The 23793-nt window shown below is 40.9% G+C and overlaps 1 protein-coding gene across 2 annotated transcripts in view; it reads right to left on the bottom strand.

The window, feature by feature from the left end:
* Positions 1–3375: 3375 nt before the first annotated feature.
* SECISBP2L (SECIS binding protein 2 like) overlaps positions 3376–23793 on the bottom strand; it is a 29961-nt gene continuing 9543 nt past the window's right edge. The window contains exons 2-18 of one of the 2 annotated variants that reach the window (XM_026709565.2): positions 23108–23286; positions 22230–22554; positions 21057–21192; positions 19947–20170; positions 19818–19842; positions 18935–19047; positions 18150–18281; positions 17697–17780; positions 16561–16728; positions 14933–15074; positions 13971–14140; positions 13699–13825; positions 12936–13098; positions 11301–11521; positions 9705–9859; positions 8760–8976; positions 3376–7379 (exon numbers count right to left, since the gene is read on the bottom strand). In XM_026709565.2, coding sequence (XP_026565350.1) covers positions 6715–7379; positions 8760–8976; positions 9705–9859; positions 11301–11521; positions 12936–13098; positions 13699–13825; positions 13971–14140; positions 14933–15074; positions 16561–16728; positions 17697–17780; positions 18150–18281; positions 18935–19047; positions 19818–19842; positions 19947–20170; positions 21057–21192; positions 22230–22554; positions 23108–23286 — 3246 coding nt within the window. In that variant the 3' untranslated portion in view covers positions 3376–6714. The remainder of the gene's footprint in view (positions 7380–8759; positions 8977–9704; positions 9860–11300; positions 11522–12935; positions 13099–13698; positions 13826–13970; positions 14141–14932; positions 15075–16560; positions 16729–17696; positions 17781–18149; positions 18282–18934; positions 19048–19817; positions 19843–19946; positions 20171–21056; positions 21193–22229; positions 22555–23107; positions 23287–23793) is intronic. The other variant, XM_026709566.2, reaches the window with a different exon arrangement.

Here is a 23793-nt window from a genome sequence, read left to right as displayed (position 1 = left end):
ACTCCAGCAGCAAGCCCAGACCGAAACCACGCACAATCGCAGATTTCTGTCTGTCGCCAAAGAAGCTCAAACCGGAAGCCCTTGCAAACATCTTATTGTTAACATGACATACAAAGTAAAACTAGCCAAATAGCCTTCTCACATTGCTGGAGCACCATCAGCTTCGTTCTACCTCACCTGTATATCACAGGGGTCTACAATTTGCACTATCATGGTTATGCATGGTAACTGCATCTATTTATCCAGGAAATATAAGTCACTGGATTGCCATGCCACAGACTATTAATCATGCTTTATATAACACAGCAACTGAATTCATACTACATATTATGCGAAAATTAAAACAAAACAAAACAGAATGGTCTATTGTGATGGGTAGAAGATATTTATGGATTATTGACTTTTGGTATCACAATACGATTCAGAATATTGTATCTGAATTCTTCAAAGCATATTATATACAAGGGTGGGATTCTATAGGTTCGCACCTATTCGCTAGAACTGGTTGTTAGCATTCTAAGCAGTTTAGAGAACTGGTTGTTAGAAGAAATTACTGGCCTAATCCTGTAAGGAAGGCAGGAAGGAAACATTCTGGTGTTGCTCACAGAAACTGCCTCTCTGTTAACCCTTATTACATTCTTGGCAGGACTAGACTTCCTGTCTCAGGAACGTCTCTGGAGTTTTTTTCCCCTCCTTTGCTGGTACTTTGCTTGTGTGGAGTGACCATTCAAAGTTACAATGGCACTAAAAAAAGTGACTTATGACCATTTTTCACACTTACGACTGTTGCAGCAGCCCCAGTCACGAGAGGCCAGGCGAGGAGATGCATGCTTCAATATGAGTGATGTTGAGTTGGCCACGTCCACAGAACTGGTTGCTAAAAAAATTGAATCCCACCCCTGATCAGATAGCACATTATATATCATCATCATTTAATGACCCCATAATCCCTTGCGGGGTGGAGTCTGGGCAACTGAATGGAGCTAGCAGAGCTTTTTAATGGCTGGATGCCCTTCCTGTCACCAAGACAAGAGTTTTGTTCAGCAGATATATTCTCAGTGTGCCCAGAGAGAGAGGAATATATATGATAATATAAGCATATTACTCAAACAAGGAATCTTATCGATGTTGGCTTTTCTGGAAATCATTCTCACATTTATTGATCACAGAGTCAACTACAAAAATGCTTCTTTGGTCTTTTTAGTTGTCAGCAGAAAGGGAGGGGAGAAAGCAGTGCATTCCTTAAATGTTTGAGATAATCGCTTTGGTCACCGAAGCTTCTGGCACGCAAATTACTGGAGAGCATGATGGAGGACTCCTGGCTATGGATGTGTCTCATTGGAGAATATACACCCAGGGGGTGGGGGGAAGACCGGGGTCAAGGGTGAAATGAATAATGTGTCAGAGTTGGCTGCAACCGGGAACTGCCGACATGTCAACTCCTAATAAATCAATCATTTTTAGATGCGGCTAGAGACTAGGATTTGAATGGGGGTGCATGTCAGAGTCCTGACTTGAAAGAAGACCCACAAAACCAGTAAGCAAGCCTTGCCAAATTGGGATGGATAGCATCCGTCTTGTTTGCTTTTGGGGATGGCTCTTTCCTGGAAAGTGCCGGATTCCAGAACACTGCACGACTGCAAATGTGTCTTGCCTAGAACAAAGATCTTACTCCCCCTTCTCTAAAAAAAAAAGCGGTGAAAATACAACTCTGCAAACAAAACGGCGCGTTCGCACCCTGCAAGAATAGGTTTCGCCTGACCTCCCCCTTCTCAGGGAGTGTGGATGCCTCCCCATCACATGCATTTTTCTCATGTTAATTCTCAGCGTGTGGGTGTGAAGAGACACCCGCAGTCACATTTGCTGCCTTGTGAGTGAGGGGCGGAAGGAGAAGCAAGAGGCATGTGCTGCTGTCACCAGAGCGGGGTGTGTGTGTGTGTGCTCGATGCAGGAGACCAGAATCACGTTAGAATCCGGTCGCCTGCTCGACCAGGAGGCGGATTCCTGATGAAGCACACATACATTAAAAGTTTCCCTGCTGCCAAGTGGAATGCAACGTGCTTATTGGCTCTTTTTTTTGGGAGGGGGGGGGAGACTTGAGGACTGCTGGTTTTTGTCACAGTGCAGTTGTGTGTGTGTGTTTTAAATGAAGCCAAGAGCAATGTTTATTGCAATCAGAGACTTCCTGTCCCTCTTTCAGCTGTTATATTATCACAAAAAGCTTCACACAGCCTTCCCTTCCTGCTGATTGCCTTTGAATTGCTACTTCTCAGTTTTCGGGTGATAGTCAGTCATGAACAGCTCCACAACACTCTTATTTTCCCAGAGTAGGATGGGAAGGGAAAAGCCAATAGGAGAAATTACTTCAACCTACACCCACCCCGAGGATTGCTCTTTGTTAAGTCCTAATTAACTGGGTTCACAAAGATACCGAGCTTTGGATTACAATCCAGTGATTTAATTGCCAGAGCCTGCCAAGCTGAAATAGCCAGGGTATCATTCTTCGGTGGCATTGAAAAGGCTATTGCTTGCTACGATTAAGGGACAACCTACTGGAGATTGTATTTAGATGCAGACTATCAAAATGTCTGCAAATAGGCCTTTTAAACAAGGGCCTGAAACTTGCAGGAACCAGGGAAGGAATACAAGAAATGGTCCTGGAACAAGAACAAGAAATTTCTTTACTGAACATGCCGACAAATATTGTTAATTTCCCAAACTCAAGAGAAATCCTATCAATCCTGGCTTGGTTTTAAAATGAAATCCACAGGGTCCTGAGCAAAAAGAATAATGAGCAGCCACTTCTCCTAAATTACCTTTCTCCTGTGTGCAGAGTGCTAGTTGCTAAAAATTTCTTAGCACTGCGGGGGAAAACCCGGAGTTCTCTAGTTTTAACCTTAGAAAGTTTCTCTTCTTTTTGCAATTTTGGATCTACTGCAGTTGAGCTAAAAATCAGCAACAGCTCTGGAACAGATTCAGGAGTTGAAAGGCCTCATGTAGAATAGGAAATCCCCATAATATGTAATATAGATGAAAACCAGTCTAATGTAGAGGTTAAAGTGCTGGCCTAAAAACCAGGAGATGGTGAGTTCTAGTTCCATCTTAGGCATGAAATTCAGATGACCTCTCTCTCAGCTCAACCCACGTCACAAGATCGTTGTTGTGTACAGAGTTGAGGAGAAAGTACTGTATTAAGTACATTTCCACCTTATGTTAACCCCCTCCCTCCCCCAAACCCCCCAACAAAGACAGGATAAAACGTAATTAAAAAATAACTCAAGAAAGACCACTCATCTTGAGAAAATACACTTGCATTCTGACACTGATGCAGATATTAATATACAGTTAAACTGCTGGATATAAACACCACCTCACTCTTTTTTATAATCATCTTTATTCGTTGTGGAAGATCCCCCACTCGTATTTACATAGTGCAAAAGCTGTTATTATTCCAAAAAAAGTATGGTCGACGGAATTATCCTTCATAAAAAGAACACAGACAGAACATGTTCATGAAGTAATTTCGTTACGATTTTTCCTTCTAATTTAAACTTTAGATGTTACTGACATTTAGTGTACAGGTATCAAAGATTAAGAGGCATTACCGAAGTACAGTTTTTAAAAGTACATTAACCACATATAAACATTAATCAGGCTGTGCCCCCTTATATTGATTTTTTTTTCTTTTTCAAATTATTGTTTTTAAGATTTATTGTTTGTGTAGGACTAAACTGGGCACCAAGCTATACAGTTTCTATTCATGGCTTTTTTTTTTTTAAAAAAAGTGTTCCATTAGTGATTAAAATCTGGTAAATTGACTGAGCATCTTGATTAATTGGCACAATTTCTCACACACACGCGCGCGCACACACAAACACATACATACATTACGACAATTTCAATAGACAGCAGCTTTTCGAATGAGACTCCCCCCGTCTTTCCCCCCACCCTGCCATTAACATTGAAGAGCTTCCAGTTGACAATGGGATTTAGCTACACTGCATAGGCCCACCCGAAGAAGAATCTAAGGTTATACCCCAGTGAGGTGTTCAGAATACATACGAGTGCATCATTCAAAAGAATCTTTTCCAATTTTTTTTTTCTTTTTAAAAAACCCCAAACAGCCGATCAACCACTACACCAATCACTGATCGAATCTCAAAGTTTGTAAAAACATGCCATTTAAAACGTAAGCCGGGGAACGGGGACATGTAACAGGGGAGAAATACAAGTATTGCAATTGATTTTTGTTAAGATAAAGGCATACATGTTACAATTAACCTACAAACCCCACTTTATTATTTTCGGCCCTCCACAGATGATCGTGCATCAGCCCACCTTGTGTTCTCTCTCCGCCTCATGGCAGCTCTTTTTATGCCAATACTGGAAGCGCTTAGGATTATTTCCTCTAACCCATCAGACGTGACGCCCTTCCCTCCCCTTTTGCCATTAGTGAAATTAATTAAACTGGTTTTAAGGAAGAGGAAACACTGCTGAGCTCGGCCCCAATAGAAGTGCAGAAACAGGGCCACCAACCGCCCCGTTTGTTAAAAAAAAGATCCATTTGTGCCGGTAAGGAAGTTGAAGACACGGAGAAGGAACATCGAGGACGATGGATCAGCTATCGAAAGGGTGAACAGAAGTGTTAATATCTCACCGCATCGCAAGACGACAAAAGACAAGGAAGCACGTGAAACACAGAGAACAATCTAATACACTTCATAGACACACATTCTACCCTCAACTTGGTTCTCGCCCCCCCCCACCCTCCACCCCAACCCCCAAAATGAACCCTTTATAAAGGACGGGCGGCTTCAGCCAATGATACGCTGTTTGTCCTAAAAGAGGCTTGCTGAAGTTTGAAGGTCAGCACATTCACATGTGACATCCCAGACAAGGGACACCGGAATGCTTTTGACTGAATTTGAAAGAGGTAACAATGGGAAGAGGGTGTGTGTGTGTGTGTGTGTGTGTGTGTGTGTGTGTGTGTGTATCTACTGGGTTTTATGCAAACTGGCAAGGGACAAATCAGGTTCTAAAAAGGGAAACAGACATTTAAGACAACATCTACCGAAGAAGGAGTCATTTTGGTTGTTCAGCACTTCGGAAGGAAAGAATTTCCACTTGTGGACAATCAGCAAAGGGTACAAAGGCTACACACCTGTCCTTTTCCAATTCATCACCTACTAATTCCACGTACAAGAGCTAATCATTCAAACTTGTCTTTTCTGCTACACTCCTTAGCACTAAGTGACCACACGCACACACAATTACAAAACATTTCCTCTGGTTTATTCTTATTAGAAGTAAAGATACTAGCTTCAAATGTGATCGCTATTGGTCCCAAACTATTAAGAGAGCAACTGACCTATGAAATATTTTACAATGCTGGGGATGCCCCTATTTTTCATAAAGCTTGTCTTCCTGCACTACCTCAAACCATCACTGTCCCATCCCACCTTCCTCCCAACCTCGCCGTTATGCAACTTGGTTTGGTGAAAATGAGTGCTTAGAAAACTCAGAACAGGCGTGCAAAATTTAAGCAAGTCATTTTAAAGCCAGTTCTTTATCTCTCACCCACTCTGAAACTCCACAAGACCAAGGGCATTTTCCCTACCATAAAGCTACTTCTACTGGCTGTTAGAAGACCAGGGAGTCCACCTTCCCACCAAGACCAAACCCAAGGGGGGGGGGGAGTAAGTTCAGCCAAACAACAACTTCCCTTCCCTTCCCTCAACCAACACCCCCAAGCTTCGTATTTCATTGTATGTTAAAGGACCGATAACCGATTCTAACTTTCTTTTTTTTTCTATTTACACGGCATGTATGAACTCCTAGTAACATTCCTGAGATCAGTGAAAGCATTAAGAAGCAGAACACGGCGTAACTGAAACAGAGTGGGAATTAAAAAAAGCGAGCAAGGAAAGCTTGAGGTCCCTTTTGGCGGTCGGCTTGTGGGCAAAGTGACTACGTGGATAATGTCAGTTGGAAAGTAAGCAGGTACTTCCATTACCAAAGTACCTGCTGAGCGATGTTCCACCAAAGTTCCTAGCCAAAATGGTTTTAGCCAACTGCAACCAGTTCTTCAGGAGTGTTATTACTTAAATATTATAAAATACTACTAAGAAGGTGCCCTTAGTTAATTCATATACATCCTTCTAGCCCTTTTTTCCCCCCCAGAACACATTTTCATTCTGATTACAGTCACTTTAACAGTCTGAGCAAAAGAAAAAAAAGAATCATTCCGGCTTAAGGTTAGGTACCCAGTGGACAAATACCTCCCAAAGAAGTTCACGGCAAGCCAATGTTGGTCAATACTGTCAACGCTTTAAAAATAGGTAAGGGTTTTTTTTTTTTTTTCAGTCTGAGAAGAGTTTTGCCTTAAAAATGGTCAGAGGCAAATAAGTTTCCTCATACGAAAAAAAAAAAGGATGCCCAGTGACAATTTAATGCACGTAGGCTGTTCTAAGAAAAGGAATAAATATTAATCACACATGCAAACTCTAGGTCTCAACGGAGAAGTGATAAAGACAGCTACAAAAAGAAGAAGGGTGAATTAAATACGGTAATTAAATGTTACACAGTGCAAAATGCCGAGAGGAAGCGCACAAAGCAATGGCTGCAATCCTTACAACAATTAGTTTCTCTCTCTCTCTCTCTCTCTCTTTTTTTTTTAAATAGTAAAAGTTTCTCCTGAGTCTGGGCTTAAAAGGTTCACGGCATATAATTTGAGTCTGTGTGTTTTGAATCGAGGGGAGGGCAGGGGTTTGGTTTCTGCTGGGCTTTATTCGCGGCCTTGTCTAATGTCCATTCCTCGTTGTCGGGAACCGCCTCGACTTGCTCGGGAGTTTCCAGCCCTTCCTCCTCACTCTGCTCCACGTTCTCGTCTTCTGCCCCGCTCAGGGTCTTTCCGAGCTGAAGGGTTTCCATCGTCCTCTGTGTCTCCGAGACCCACGACTCAATCCTGCTGTTGAGCTGGACTTCCTCGGAAATGGGCTCGTGGGAGTAGTCCTCCTCCTCCTCCTCCTCTTCCTCCTCCTCATCCTCTTCAAGCATTCCTGGCACAAGAGTACTGGTGGTGCTGGTCATGGAAGAATTCAAAATGTCCCGGCAACTGCCATCTAAAGAGCCGGTGTCTGTGCTTTGCTGGGAGGCCCATTCCAGGTTGTCGTCTGGCTTCGCTTCCTCCTTCCCACTTAGCGGTTTCCCCTGGGACACCGTGGGGATGAGGCCCACGGCAGCTAGAGATAAGGGCTTACCAGCAGCGACATTAGCGTTGCCGGGTTTTTCTGAGGTGGTAGCCTTGCACACCACTTCTCTTTCGTTTTCAGAGGCTTCCAAACCATCGGAGGTTTCCACCATGTTCCTCCAGTTGGTTTCTGGTGGGGAGGGGGAAAAAAAAAGAAAAGAATGCAGAACATTTGGGGAACACGCAAAAGCGCACTTCTCTTTTAAACAAGCTGCTAAGTGCCTCCAGGTAACGTCATCGCCATTCTAGGAAAAAGCTTTTGAACAATACAGTGACTGAAAGGCTGGCATAGGTCACACAAACAAGCGCTGTTTCCAGCGTGCTGTGGGGTTGACAATACTGAACACAAAATTCTGCGCATTGTGAGCAAGTGCTTAACGCTGCAAAATAACATAATCGGGACTATTGTCCGGTTGAGCACTTTAAATGCTAATAATTAAAATGTAAAAAAAAAAACACAAAAAACCACAACCCTTCTGTCTATAGCAAACCTAAGAAGAAAGGGGATGGGAGGAAGCAATTCTAAGAATGCGAGCTATTGTTTCCGTGAATAAAACTGTATGTGACAATAGACAAATTTTAGCCTATGAGAGTTTAACTATTTGTTTCCAAATCATCAACCACAGACATACTGAAGAACATTTGAAATAGTGCTACAAAGCTATAGTGTAGTTAGTACAGCGCTGTTCCTTAATTGTTTTAATCATTCTGATCTTAATGTTTTTAGCATCCTATTTTATTGTTTTAGTTTTTCTGTTTGTTTTTTTTTAATTCTCAGACTACTAATTGCTCTGGAAGCTAGCTGAGAGATAGCCTGTTTTATGAGACTGCAATACCCTATGGACCTTGTATTCTGAAGTAAAAGGAAAACGTACTAAATATTTTCAGATTTACGCAGCTGGTTGAATACGGAAATTTAATCTACCTAAAACAAAAGTTTACACTTCAATATTCCATGCAAGGATGTTGGCAAGGGAAAGTTAAGAGGGTTGCCAGCCACACCTGAGTGATCAAGCTCCATCTCACAAGAGACAAATGTAAAAATGGAATAACCGCACAATTGTGGCCCCCATGCTGACTTTTTAAATGAACTTCTCTTCCCCTCTCCTCTCTTTTACACCCTCCTGATTCCAAAGTCCAGAAATTCATGCCATGGTTGTCCTACCATGAGGATGGACAATTATGGCCCCCTTTACGACCTGTGGACTTTCGATTCCCAAAATGCTAGCTCAGGAATTCTGGGAGATGAAGTCCACAGGTTGTAAAGGAGGCCATAATTGCCCACCCCAACCTACCACGTGAATCCATTATATCTAACCTCAGACCTGTGATTAAACCTCAGACACGGGATTAAACAGACAATCCAACAGGCTGCAGGAAACTGTAACATTCCCAGGAAGTTAGGAAGTAAGCTAAAAATAGATCCCTCAAAGGTGAGTTAAAGGGAGACTAGAGGAAGAGGAGTTGGGAAGTGTTAAGAATAAAAAATTGTTTTGAAATGCAAGCTTACCGTACTCCTTCTCGTTCACCTCGGAAATGGGCTCTGAAATCACGCTGCAGAAGGAAATGGCGCTGGCTGCCGAAGGGTTCCGGGAATGGCCCATGTGGTGAGGCGCCTTCTTAATATTCTTCAAGGCCTCCTCCTGTTCTTGCTCTATGGCTGACACCATCTCCCGGTAGGCTTTCCTGGCCTCTTCCGTCAGAGAGACCAGTTTGTTAAAGAGGTTCTAGGAGACAAAGAGCCCACTAAGAGAAGGAAAACTACAGCCATCGGATGCTTCCAGGTGGTTTGCATTGCTCTCTTGGAAGGTTTCGTGCTTGTTTTCCCCGTATTTGTACAGTACACAAACAAATAAAAACTGTTTTAAGATTTAAGTACTTATATCCCACCTTTATTATTTTTATAAATTACTCAAGGATGCAAACACACGCTATACTCCTTCCTGCTCCTATGTTCCCCACAACCACCACCCTGTAGTGAGTTGGGCTGAGAGTGATTGGCCCAATGTCACCCAGCTGGCTTTCATGGCTAGGTGGATTCAAGGTCTCCGGATGAATGGTCCAAAGTCACCCAGTTGTCTTTCATGCTTAAGGCCAGACTAGAATTCACAGTCTCCTGGTTTCTAGCCTGGTGCCTTAACCACTAAACCAAACTGGCTCTACATAAATATAAAACGTGGAAAAAAAGCTACATATGCGTGCCCCTCTGATTACATCCAGGTTGGCTTTTATTCTTTTTTTAAAAAAAATACTATATCTCAGAGTTGTGTGTACGGAAAGGAATATGAGCACCAAACTCAATTCGAAGGTTTGGGAAGAAACACAACACACCCAAATGGCAGATTATTTTAAAGCACCGAAAAAGAAAGAATTTATTTTCAGGCATCGTTGGTTGGGTTAGGAATGCCATGGACAATGAACTCCATTCTTCTAGAGTTGACTGAGAAGCTCTCACCTCAGCGCCTGAAAAGTTGAAGATGCCCACTACGCTGACAGGAACTAACTTGTTTACGCAGCGGCCAAGCGCTTTGCGTCCGAGGGCAAAGATAAAAGGGATTTCTTGTTCCCGAGCCATGGCGATCACGTTATACAAAGCTTCGTCTAGTCCACCTTGAGGCACATCAAGAAACAAACATACAAACAAAAAAAAAGGTGAAGAACTTCCTCACAATGAGTCAGACATAAGTGCACCAAATTTACTAAAAAGTCTAAACCACCCAAAAGCTGAAGTTCTTTGTTTTACTGTGTCAAACAAAAATCAGAGGAAAATTGTATGCATGCAAAACATGCAAACCAGATGAATGTGAACCTGTCCAAAAATACGAAGTAGCAACAGCAATAGAACATAGACTTATATACCACTCCATAGTGCTTTACAGCCCTCTTGTAAGCGGATTTTAGAGTCAACCTATTGCCCCCAACAATCTGGATAATTTTACTGACCTCAGAAGGATGGAGGGTTGAATCAATCTTAAGCTGTTCAGAATCGAACTCTTGGTAGTGGGCAGTCAGCCTGCAATACTGAATTCTAACCACTGCGCCACCACAGTATGCACCAGCACACTTCACTAATATGATGGTACCTCAAACATATCAAGTATTGGTCTCTGGAATTGAATTGAATTCCTTCTCCACCTTGGCAGCTTTAAGGTGTTTGGACTTCAATTCCCAGAATTCTCCAGCCAACATTGCTGAAGGGAAATTCTTAGGCCATATATCAACTTTTGGGGGCTCAGCAGTATGGAAATTGTTGTCATGGTCTTCTAGATTTTTTTTTAAAACTCCCCAATATAGGCTACAGTCCTGAGAACGTTGATGATCCAAGCAATAAACAATTCTAACTTCATTTAGTCTTTTTGGGATCTATCACAATCTCAGCCAGGTGCTGCCATCTGCTGTAGCCCATAAACATCTACCCTGCAAATGCAAATGCAATTTGCTGGTGCATCGTATGTGGAAGAGCCTAAATGTCATCTCCAGGAAATGAAAACCACCATTTGTAACTCAAGTGCACCATCTACAGCCAGTCAGAAAAGGAAAATAGTGTTTCCCTGTTTCAAAATGCTGCTTGTTCAAAAGTGAGTATCAATTATTCTTAGTGGGCAACTTATCAGAAAGACGGGTGCCTGAAAAGAAAATTAGTCTTCATAGTTTAAAAGCCCGACGTAAACGGTTATTTAAAAGACAATGGATTGTCTCAAATACGATTGTCTTCTGTGACACCCCCGCCCCCCCCCCGCAAAATGCAAGAATGTTTTAATGTCTGCCCATTCGCTTCCCTGCAACCACAGATCCTGTGTCACACTCAAAACCCTCCTTTAATAGTCTTCTAAATCGCCTGGAGGAACTTCTTGAGAAAGTGAAGGCTGCCACAGGGAATAGCCCAAGGATTGCTCAGTGATCTAAGGAACACATGGCACCTTAGATGGCAGTAGTGTTTAAAACTTTAATATATAAAAGGAAGCAATGAGGAAAGAATGAGCAAAATAAATCCTATGTTAAAAGGGAAACTAGCTCATAAGAGAAGATACCCCCTAAGTGTCATGTGTACCTTTGGACTGGATCTTCTCACAGTTGGGAGAAATAATTACACACTTGATCTTGCTTAACTTCATGTGCTTGGTAACCTCCCGTAGGCCCATCACAAGTCTCCTCTTTGCTTTGGCTTTGATAGGATCCTTCTGATAAATTCGTTCTTGGAAGCTGACAAGTTCTTGTAAGAGGAGAGTCACACATTCATCGATTTCTTTACTGAGAACTTGATTACAGTACCTGCACGTTCGGGACGAGAGCAGAAAGACAAATTTCAGCAATGATTATCTGGATCTATCACATTGGGGGGAAAAGGCATTCATCCTTTTTAAAGTTCTCTTTCTGAAACTTTGTTTAATTTCATCTGCCATAAATAGAAAGACATGACTGAATAAAAAGTTCAAGGGTGTGTATGTTGAAGAGCTTGTTATCTGCATTACAAGCTGTATTTCTTACGTACTAAGTACTGCCTACACATTCCTCATTCCTTTGCTTAAAACTCTCCCTGAGCTCTGTACTATTTGAAAACTATTTTACTGCCAGTGTTTTCCAAAAATAGGGCAATTCTTTTATTTGCAAACAGACTGCATGGATGCCGCATGAAGCAGTTTCAAGTACAAAAGCATCAGTAATAATCCGAAAGGTGCTTTTTCAAAAGGCAGCTGGACTTTGTTTTCTCTTGAAGATGTTTCGCTTCTCATCCAAGAAACTTCTTCAGTTCTAGAAGTGAATTGAAGAAGCTTCTTGGATGAGAAGTGAAACGTCTTCAAAAAACCCCCCAGAAAGTCCAGTTGCCTTTTGAAAAAGCACTTTTGGGACAACGCAGACCTGGATGGCTGAGAATCTCCACAGACAATCAGAAATAATCCTTGAAAGATTATGCATTGATAAATGAAACGTAATGTAGAAGGACAGGAGAACAGACAGTAAGGTGTCCTCAAAGTAAGCAAAGCAATCCTGGTATCATTACTTAATAATATAGTTCCCTTGTGATGAGACTGAGCAGCAAACAAATTTAATAAAACTTTAATAAATAAAACATCTCACTTTAATGTGAGAGACCCTTGACTCTCTACATCAGAGGTCTCCAACTTTAAGACTTGTGGACTTGAACTTCCAGAATTCTCCAGCCAGCTATGCTATGCTGGTTGGAGAATTCTGGGAGTTGAAGTCCACAAGTCTTAAAAGTTGCCAAGTTTGGGGACCCCTGACCTACATTATTTGTTGAATCCACTTTAAAAAAAAACTATATATACATTTTTCTATATGCATCTGGTATGTACTGTATAGTTGATGCATATTACATTTTTCAGCTCTGAGGCTGTGATAAAGATGAAGACATGAGAACCTACCTATGTCTTTCACCTACAAATACTTTTTAATCTGCTTATTTTATATGAGTCAATACCAAATCTTTTCATTTGTTGGAAACCAGTCACCTGCACTTGGACAACTTATTTCAAAACACCACATATGTCTGGCTAAAGAAGCAATTCCAGAAGCAATTTTCTCTCAGCTCAAGTAACTTATGCTCCGGAAAGCTAGAATCTCGTTTTTAGGTGGAACAGACATGCCTCCCTGTAAGAATTTACATTCGCTCTCCTTGAGCCAGCCTGTTTTTCGTTGAACAAGTCCTACAGAAGGCAAAGCTTACTCTCTGAATCTTTTGCTGTGGATTTTGGTTATAGTTGACGATGCCATGGGGCTTCCTATCCCTGAACTTGCAGGGGAACCTTGGGAGACAGGAGTCATGCAGTAGGGAGAATTCTGGCTTGCTGGAGAGAGGGAGGTGTCACTCGGCATGCTCAAACCAGTTTCTGGAAGAAACAAGACAAAACCAACCAGTCATTCGTTCGTAAAGTTGCAGCATGGGAAATTTATTTGTATTGTTTCCCTGTGTCATATATGTGTGTGTATGTGGGTACATGCACAATCCTTTTGAGAGCTGAAAGCAAACAAATTTCATTTTACTCTCTGCTGATTAGTGTACATCTAAAGTGACAATAAAGTTCTAGTCTATTCTTCAAATCCTCCAATATTTCTACTTCCATCTCATCATAATCCTCAGAAATACCGTTTACATGTCTTTCTTCATATATAAGTATCAGCAAATCTAAAGGTCTTTTTAAAAAGCTCTCCCAGGGAAATTAGTTCAAAAAATAATGTAGCAGATACAGATTTAATGAGTAGAACAGGCACTTCCCACCTCTTGTTGGCCAATTTAATGACTTGTGTAGTGGAATGTTACATCATAGATTGCAACAAACTATTTTAGACCATTGTTTCCGTGAGCAACTGGACCCAGGGAGTTCCAGGTTGATTTTTACTGAATTAAAAGTCCACTAAACATGCGTTTGGTTATATAATGGCTATTACACATTTTGATACAAACAGATGTGTCAGGTGGATCTTCTAACCTTCTTGAGATGTTAGTTCTTCTGCCTGGTTAGAAGTCAGAGTCACCTCTTGCTCTTCATCACCTCCCAAAAGGCTGTGATCTGTTGTTAACCGTCCTTTCTTTTCTTCTCTCTCTTTCAAAATAACCTGAAATAAACCCAATTAGGATATTGTGAATTTTTTTTGCTGGCTCAGGAATTCTGGGAGTTGAAGTCCACAGGCCGTAAGGTTGCCATAGTTGCCCACCCAATATTGTTAAAAGAGAATGCTGCACTTTAAGAAACCCATTTACCTTTTTCAGTGCTGTAGGACGCTTCAACTTTGAGAGTTCTCTCTCTTTTCCTCGTTTTACTTTCGGGCTAGTGGAATCCAAAGGGTTAATGCAACCCACTGAGGGCTGCCCTTTGGAGAAGGACTTTCGACTGGTGGATTCTTTGGCGTGAAAAGGAACTGGACTGCCAACTGAAGATAAACCAAAAAAAAAAGTGGGCAACAGCTGAATTGATGCTGCTGGGGGTGGGGGTGGGGGGGGAGGCAAACCCAGTGGTTTGCTCCCCTCCCACCTCCTCCATTCTCATTAAAATGCCTTTTCCTTCACCGGAAACAAAAAACAGATTACAACAGCAAGGAAATTGTGCAGTGAAATGCTGCCCATTTGGACATCACCTCTTATTCTAAGAAAATAATCTTGGAGAAAGAATAAGAAACATGCTGTACACCAGGTTTATAAAGATAAGTAATGTTATTTATTAATTCCTTTTGATAACTTCAAAAACAACCCCACCTCAAAGCATTCCACACTTTGTTGTAGGAGCTTGGTCCACACCACAAGATTATGGTCTACAAATCATAACATCTGGAGTTGCACAATATGCAGAATTCTGCCTTGGTGCAAACCATAATTGTATCCTAAGGTTCAAAGAAATGTTTTGCACGGAGAGTAGCCACCATTTATCCATGGCAAAAGACACTTGGGCTACAGAGGAGTGTCACACTGTACTTCTAAAGGAGGGATCTTCAAACTTGACAGCTTTAAGACTTGTGGACTTCCAACTCCCAGAATTCCTCCTCCTCCAGTCATGTTAGCTCAGGAATTCTGGGAGTTGCAGTCCACAAGTCTTAAACTTGCCAGGTTTGAAGACCCTTCGTCTAAAGGATTCTGGACCAAAAGGAGACGATGCCGTTATTACACCAGCTCAAGAGATGCTGGGGAATTGCGCAACTACTCAGAGCGGAGAAGTGAGGCATACCGACCTGTGTATGAGAGGGGCCTGGTGTTTGTGATCTGACGGGCCTTCATCGCCTGCTGCTGTTTTTCAAGCGCCGCCAGCATGTCGCCCAAGTCCAACTGCACAGGAGTTTTGCTCTTCTTTCCGGCTGCTTTTGAAACAGCTTCCTAGATGCAGGATGACAACGTGAGAGGTCACTTTCGGTGGCCAAAGGGATTATTTCAATCAGGCCATCCTGGCTTATCTGAAGCTGTTCTTTTGATCGTAAAAAAGGGAAGGGGTGGGTGAGGCCGGCAATGAATTTTATTACATGAACTGACTCATTAAGGAACCCAGACAGGTAGTCCTCGACTTATGACAATTGAGCCCAACATTTCTGTTGTTAAGCAACACATTTGTTAAGTGAGTTTTGCCCCCTTTTCCCCCTTTTCTTGCCATGTTTGTCAAGTGAATCACTGCAGTTGTTAAGTAACACAGAGGCGGAGTGAATCTGGCTTCCCCACTGACTTTGTCAGGAGGTCGTAAAATGACCTGGGACACTGCAATCGTCATAAATATGAGCCAGTTGCCAGGTGTCTGAATTTTGATCACATGATCAGGGGGATGCTGCAGCGATCATGTGAAAAAGGAGTCACTTAAATCACTTTTTTTTCAGTGCCGCTGTAACTTTGGTCTCTAAATGTAAGTCAAGGACAACCTGAGTTATAATAAACAGAAAACAAGATTACTAACTTCCAAAGGAAGTGTAGCATCTCATTTCATTTGTTGCTTGCATCCTTACCGATTTGTATTGACTGTTTCCTAGTATGATTTGATTGCTTATTGTACCCCATGACTATCATTAAGCGTTGTACTGTATGATTCTTAACTCTTGACGAATGTATATTTTCTTTTATGCACACTGAGAGCATTTGCACCAAGACAAATTCCTTGTGTGTCCAATCACACTTGGCCAATAAAGAATTTCTATGCTATGCTATGCTATGCTATGCTATCTTTTTTTAAGTAAACTTTATTTACAAGAAAAACATACAAATTTAAAAATACAAAAACAATAGTATGTAAATAACACGTACTCTTTGAATTTGATATCGAATTTTATGTCCTACTAATCAGTACTAACTGCTACTTATCGCATTTTCATTTACTGTCACATCTTAATCACTAAATAACTCACAATACTCTACTAATCTTCTCGTTGGTTTATAACTATTATTTAATTAATACATTCATATTATTTAAATAATGAAAAAGATATAGTAAATATATGATAATAATGTAAGAGAAAAGAGGATTTGAAACATATAAATGAACCCAAGAAACAAATTATATTCAGCTGCCTATATGAAATATGAAATGTATTCCATATTCTATTCTATTCTATTCTATTCTATTCTATTCTATTCTATTCTATTCTATTCTATTCTAGTTCTAGTTCTATTCCATCTTCAATTCAATTCAATTCAATTCAATTCTATTGTATAACTATAAACTATACTATAACTATACTATACTATGGGAAACTTTCTTGCATGATTTGTAGGCACCCGAGTTTAGGGACCTCCATCCAACCCTTTCCAGCATCAAACACTGCAATCGGTCCACCTGGATTGAAACCCAGAATGCATTTCCATTATAACCATTAAAACAGACCTGAAGCTTCCTCTGCTCCATACTGATTTCTGAATACTCTTGGGCTGTGGCCAGTGCTGCTGCGAGAGCTTTCTTCTTTTGACTTTTTGCTCTTTTGGGAACAGAGGTGGTGATTGGAATAGGAGTCTGTACTATGTTGATTGGAGAATTTTCAGGTAGATCATCCAACTAAGGAAAGAGGAGGTGGTGATTAACTATAAAGGGGGTGCAGTGTTAAAAAGAGATATAGCATAAGCAGCAGCTCATTGTACATCGGTTTTCCTAGAGCTGATCTTCTTTCTTTATCAAGTGTTTTTTCTAAGTGGATGGTCTGTTTCTGTGTTCGTAACTCCATCAGCCAAGGTGGTGCAGTGATTACAATGCAGTCCTGCAGGCTAATTCTGCTGACTGCCAGCTGCCAGCAGTTCGATTCTCACTGGCTCAAGGTTGACGCCGCCTTCCATCCTTCCAAGGTCAATAAAATGAGGACCCAGATTGTTGGGGGAAAGGTGTAAACCGCTTAGAGGGGGCTTCAAAACACTGTGAAGCTGTATATGCTTAAGTGCTATTGCTATAAGATGCCTCACAATGATGCAATAAAGCTAGAATTTGAATTGTAATGTGCAATTGTCCGCTAACTTCTCTAATTATACTTAAAGTCTTATTTAACTTAATAAAATGCAACTCCTACTTTAGAGGCCACTCAAAATTAGCAACCATGATTTGATTGAGAAAGACTGCTGGTTCTTGATTCTGGTATGTGCTGCGCCCAAAATGTGTTTCTGAGCACATCCCCAAATATGCGCATAGTTAAGGCATGGTAAAGTCTTTCTGGCTAAACTCACTGCCTGGTTATCACATTAAGCAGGTCTGTGGGATTTAGGGGTTACTACAGAACCTTCACTCCTGATATTGCCTGCAGGCTCCCGGCCAAGTAATAATCTGCTTTAAACTGAATATCCGGATCTTAAGAAATCAAATGTTACGCTCTTCACAATGCTCTATTGCTTGTATGTGTGTGTGTGTGTGTGTGTGTGTTCCCAAGGAACACTTCTGCTCACTTTTATCGCTGATTAAAATCAGCCAAAATATATTGAAAAGAAAAATAACCTCACTGCAGTTCTAGCCTCCAAATACAGTATAATAGCGTCACTTACCATTTTGGGTGCGTGCTTCAACTGCATGTTATTAGCTTTAGAATGTCCACTATCACAATTTAGCTCTGGGAATTCTTCTTCATCCTGAACAAACAAACAAACAAAAAATATGGAAAATTCATTCACTGAAAGTCACAGAACAAAATATCTGTATTTTGCAAGGAAAGCATTAACTCAGCTAAAGATTGGTGAAAACTGGCCAATGCATATGAAGAGTACCAAAAGGATTAAGCATGAAACTGTATTGGAATTTGCAGGAAAGATATTGTTATCACATGCCAGGATATATTGGAAACAAACTGAAAAAATGTTAATGATCATTTGAAAAATAAGTTTTTAATGTTTTAAAATCAGCAAGCAGGGCACTGTAAGATGTAGCCATCAACCAATTCAAAATCTCCACTTGTCTTAGTGAGTGAAAGCTGTCATAAACAAGATTAATGAAAGAGTTACCCCAAAATATAGCAGTTCGGGGGTCTGCTCTACTCTGTTTGACTGGCTTGTGATTACTGGTTTCTCAATTTTCTTCTGCAAACTCTGTTTCCTTTCTGAAGATGTGCTGTGACCTCTACATTTAAAGCCAGGCTATACAAGCAAATAAAAACAAACATATTAGGACTGTCCCTTTTAAATTATAGTATGAAAGCACCCATGTAAATCACAAAGTATGTGTTAGCTATCTTGTCTGCCAGATGAAAATATGTGACAATAAAAAGTTGAACAGTCTTCACAGAGTGGAGCAGAGTAAATGGACTGGCATTACAAGAAAATAAAACACTAATTCATGCAGTCAATATTTTATCAGCTTATTTGGATTCTGTGTGCCTAAACCCAGTTTAATAGGAAACTAATTCAATAAAATTAACATGTTTAACAGTGTATACAGATTGTCAATTAATTCTGTAATCATCTTTCAGCCAAGAGGCACAAATGAAAGAAAGTAGCAATAGGTGGAGAATTTCATTTCTCTAATAAACTCTGCAAAGGAGAAGCAAATTTCTTTCTAATCTAAGAAATTCATTAAATGAAGTTTTATAAACTGACTAACAGATTCTGCAACTATCTATCGAGTTTGTTGAAACCTGAGCTGAAAGTTCCTAAAATCTTGGAAACAGTAAAAACTTGCCAAGTATAGTGCTTTCAGACAGAAGATTGAGCCAACAGAGCATCTTGCTATCTATTCAACAGTATTTTTCTGCCTCTAAAGAAGGCCTGAAGTAGATCAGTGGAAACTATACCTCTGAATCGTGCTGAGGTTCAGGCTGCCTTCCACCTCTGGAGAAAGAGTTTCTCTCTATCCAAGGCTTCTTCTGAGTTGCTTGAGAACTGACGCTTGCCCAACTGGCACCAACTGAGACAAGCATCACAGAAGTTTAAGGAAAGATAACATGTGAAAAGAGAAAACAATGCAAAGAATACATGTTACTTTTTTTTACACAGAAAAAAACCAAAACACCACACCTTTAGGAAAGCTAGCTAGATGTTGGAACTAATCAGCATGTGTATTCACATAATTAGCTTTCTTTGCCAGTTTATATGGTTACATCATAAAAAATAATTTAGAGAGCAGTCCGTCTGCAACTTCTCTTTCTTTAAAGACACCGAGCAATCTTGAAATATACAGTATAGCTACCATTCTCATTTGCTTGTTTTTCATATATGATATACTGTATTTTATTCCCTAACTGTATAGATTTCTATTTCTATGTTTTAATTTTCAGCATAGGGGTACAAGAAGGCTCTCAACTTACTCGCAATCCTTAAGAACTAATCAATGCAGTCACGGAAAATGTGGCCAAAAAAAAGTGGGGGGGAATGGAAAAGGAGGCAGATTATCAGGAATTACTAAAATGTTAAATATTGAATGTTTTTTTAAAAAAGTGTTATTCTGACACTACTCAAAAAAATTTTGAGGGGAGAAAGCTGGACAGGTTCAGAAAGAAACCCACTGTATTTAAACATTGCAATGTAGAAAAAGATTAAGGGTGGAGAATTTAATCAGTTAAAGTCATCAAGGCGTAATCGGTGAAAGCGACAAAATGTATCCATCACACGCACACGCAGACACAGACACAAACACACATGGCAATGCTGCAAACTTGCAAAGCCAGGAAACTGTACCTGGGTGTATGGACGATTCTTTGATCTGCAAATTAAAAAAAAAAAAAGTTGTAGAGGTTACGTTACATGGGCTGATTTAATGTTGCTCTCTACTCTGAACTTTTGTCGACTCTGAACTTTTGAACCTACGTTTGTCCCGGCCGATTCAGCACTTCTGGATATGGCTGCCCCTGCTTGGTTGCTGTGCTTGGGACTGCAATAGCCACTGTCGCTATCAATATCGGCTTCGCTGGCCCCCTGCTCACTCGAGGATTCGGCGGGGTGGGAGGTCCGCCGTCGCCTGCCTCTCGGCTTCCAGTGCAGACCACTCACGCTCTCCGACAGGGATTTGCTGGCAATCTCTGAAGGGAAGTCTGCAAGGCAAAGAAGAGTCGCAGGAACTGACAAGGGTTTAACACAGGGGTTAAACTTTAACTCCCAGAATTCCCCAAAACCAGGGATGCCCAACCTTGGGAACTTTAAGATTTGTTGGACTTCAACTTCTAGAAATCCCTAGCCAGTCAGTCCCCAGAATTCTAGGGAATTCTGGGAGTTGAAGTCCCCAAGGTTGGACACCCTTGGTTCTGGGGAATTCTGGCAGCTGAAGTCCACAAGTCCCAAGGTTGGACACTCCTGGTTTTAATGAGCAACTTTCTTCTTGAGAAATCATGTGTTGATGGCCACAAGGACAAAGCTTCTAAATAAGAGAAAGGCCACTGGATTGAGAAGAATGAAATCTACTTATTGTTAGGAATCACTTTCTTCAGCCTCCTTTATTGATCAGCTTCATTTGCCTATTACATTCCATAGCTATTCTTTCTAATTTTTAATGATTTCTCTTCTTACTTGGAGAATCAAGTGACTTCTGCTTTATAGAATGCTCAGCATATCGATGGTGGTTTCTAAACATTAAATAATAAAAGGAAAAATTTCTTTTGTGTTGCTGTCTAAGGATTAGCAAGACAGGATGAGTAAAGCAGTCCCTTTGATAAGCAGCTTAATAACAATACGTCATTAAGTCGCTCTGGATGGCAAGTTGGGCAGCATGTAAATTTTATAAAATTGAAATATAAGTAAAAATGTCAGTTTTGAAGTGTCATGATTTGACTGAAACCACTGTCCATATTTCCGGTGTGGAAGGTGATCTAGTTATCAAATCAAGCTTTTCTTTCTTAAAAATATCATTTCAAATTGAATAAGAAGAAATAGAAAAATAGATCTGGTATACTATACAAAAAATTAAACACATAATTGCCACACCTGTTTGCTGACAAGCATCCACCAACAGGACAATTTTGGGTCTGTTCTCTGGGCCCGAAGAGTTCGTTTCCTTCTGGATAGCAACGTTTTTCACTGGAGGCCTTTTGCTCTTTATGTGGGGTTGTGACGGCGGCGGCTGATTGAAAGATTAGCCAACAAACAGATGAAGCTACTTGACATGACTTAGGAGGGGTGTGTGTGTGTGTGTGTGTATCAATCATAAGAATATATGAAGAGCAACAATCAGATCTGTGGTCTTTTACCTTGTTACTTCTGAAACTAGTTTTATGGAATGTTAGTCTATCTGCTCCCATTCTTTAGGTCTTCCGAAAGGCCTTGAAGACCTGGAAGTGCCAACTGGCCTGGGGTCCCAATGGAAATGTAGCACTTTGCAGGTGGCTAATAGAGTAGATAATCCCCACCCCACTCCAACCCACCTGCCTTTGCGTACTTGGCTCCGTACCTCTCCATCCTGCTTAGTTTTAATTGAATTTTAAACTTAAGGTCCTTATTTATTGTTTTAATAATGCTTGACAGCACATTCTACTCAACTCTATGAGCTACCGAGAGCACTTTAGACAAATTTGGCAAACAAACAAACACACAAGAAGTCTTTTAAGTTTTAGAGTCCCATGAGTACTGATAACTTAATAGGTCGCTGATTTCTGCATGAAGACACAGTGGCACTTCTCATGTTTAGCCTCTACCTCACGTGAGCTCCCCGCTGAAATCCCAAGGACAGATTGTTTAACAAATAACACCTAATGACAGGGCTTTACTAAGTGACCTGTAAATCACGTTAATCCCTTGTGATCTCTGCCCAAGTGATGGAGATTAACAAGTGGAAAACAATCTGGAATGCCTGAGAAAAAAATATGAGGGCGGCAGAAACACTTAAAACCAACTTTAATACATTCTGGATGTGTGTTACGTAGCATTGAGAGCTTGTGGCCATTGTAAGCTTCATTCAGGTCCTTGCAGAATCAACGTGCAAATTCTGTGACTGAAAAAGCATATGTCTCTTAAGCTGTCAGCTCTCCCAGGGTAAACCAAACAGGAAGTAGGAGTTGATGAATTCTACTTTACTGTAAGGCTACATGAATAAAACCATGCAAATCTGAAGACACAAACTTCCCGCCACCACTTTTTCCAAAATGCACAAAACGAGCTTACTTTTTGCACCATCGATCCTCTGCTGGTACTTCTGCTCCTGGGGCTACATAACGGAAAGGCCTGGCTTGGTTGGGCCGGACGATCTGTGCATTGTGCTGTAACTGGGTTTATGGCACTTGCAGGCTGAAAGGAGGCAGAGTAAGCTGTTGGGAAGGGATGATAAAATCCCATGACTTGAGTACAAGGCGCTGGCATCAGTTGATAGTAGGTATACTCGGTAGAAACTGGTGGCTGAGTAGATATAATGGGATATGCCAGATATGGCCCGGCAGGGTTCGTGTTAGGCTGCTGCCACCTGATGTCATTATTGTACACTGGAAGTTGTCTGAAATAAATGGGGGGGAAAATCCAGTTAGGTCAATGCTTATTTCTCTAAAATTATTGTAGTTTAAAGAAAGGGTGTCCAACCTTGGCAACTTTAAGACTTATAGATTTCTAGAATTCCCTATATTTTCTCATTTTCTGTATATTTTTTTAAAATCTTTTAATTTTCCCTACTTTCAATGTACTAAAAACTCTTAATAAAAATGGAAAAAATAAAGATAATGCCAATACTATAACTTCGTTACATAGTACAGTATAATCACAGAATCTTGAAAGCCTGCTAGAGTTTCCGCCTGCTCCCTTTTACACTATTAATAATCCGAAGGGTTTTAAGACTCTCTCAAAATAATTTGTTCCCTAACAGTCATGCCACTCAATGCTCTGCAAGTTCACTCAGAAGAAAGCCACACTGAGTCCAACGCACATCCAAGCAAGAAAAATACATCCTTCATTTTTAGATTTTTCCCAACATTTCGGAAAGCAAGACAAATTAGATTACCCTAGTCCAAACAGAGATAAAGCAGAATAAAACAAAACAGTATAGATTGAATTACCTGTTGGATTGGTTTTCTTGAACGAATGGGTAGCACGTAATCAGGTAGCTGGGAATCGGAGTTGCCTCAACACCACTGATGTTTCCACCATCATTTGGCAGGGTCATGGGCATCACCAGTGAATCAGGGGCCTTCTTCTGAGGAATGAATGGTTCCACTTCAGCAGACAATTTCACATTCTTAAAGGGAAAAACAAAATGAAAAGGATTCTTGGTACACAGAAGAACCACCAGGATAATTAGAGGACTGGAGGCTAAAACATACAATGACTGGTTGCAAGAACTGGGCATGGCTAGTCTAGTGAAAAGAAGGACCTGGGGAGACATGATAGCAGTCTTCCAATATTTGAGAGGCTGCCACAGAGAGGGAGGGGGTCAGGCTATTTTCTAAAGCACCTGAAGGCCAGACAAGGAATAATGGATGGAAACCGATGGAGAGAATCAACCTAGGAATAAGGAAAAATTTTCTGACAGTGAGAGCAATCAACCCATGGAACAGAAGTTGCCTTCGGAAGTTGTGGGAGCTTCATCACTGGAAGCTTTCAAGAAGAGACTGGAATACCATATATCAGAAATGGTGTAAGATCTCCTGTTTGGGCGGAGCAGTTGGACTAGATGACCTACAAGGTCCCTTCCAACTCTGTTAATCTGTTAACCTGCTTTTTTAAGTTTTCAAGTTTGCTGTGT

Source organism: Pseudonaja textilis, chromosome 13, assembly GCF_049901715.1.
Source record: "Pseudonaja textilis isolate UNSWEBS1 chromosome 13, rPseTex1.2, whole genome shotgun sequence".
NCBI classification, from domain to species: domain Eukaryota; kingdom Metazoa; phylum Chordata; class Lepidosauria; order Squamata; family Elapidae; genus Pseudonaja; species Pseudonaja textilis.
This window is presented reverse-complemented; position numbering and strand designations above follow the sequence as displayed.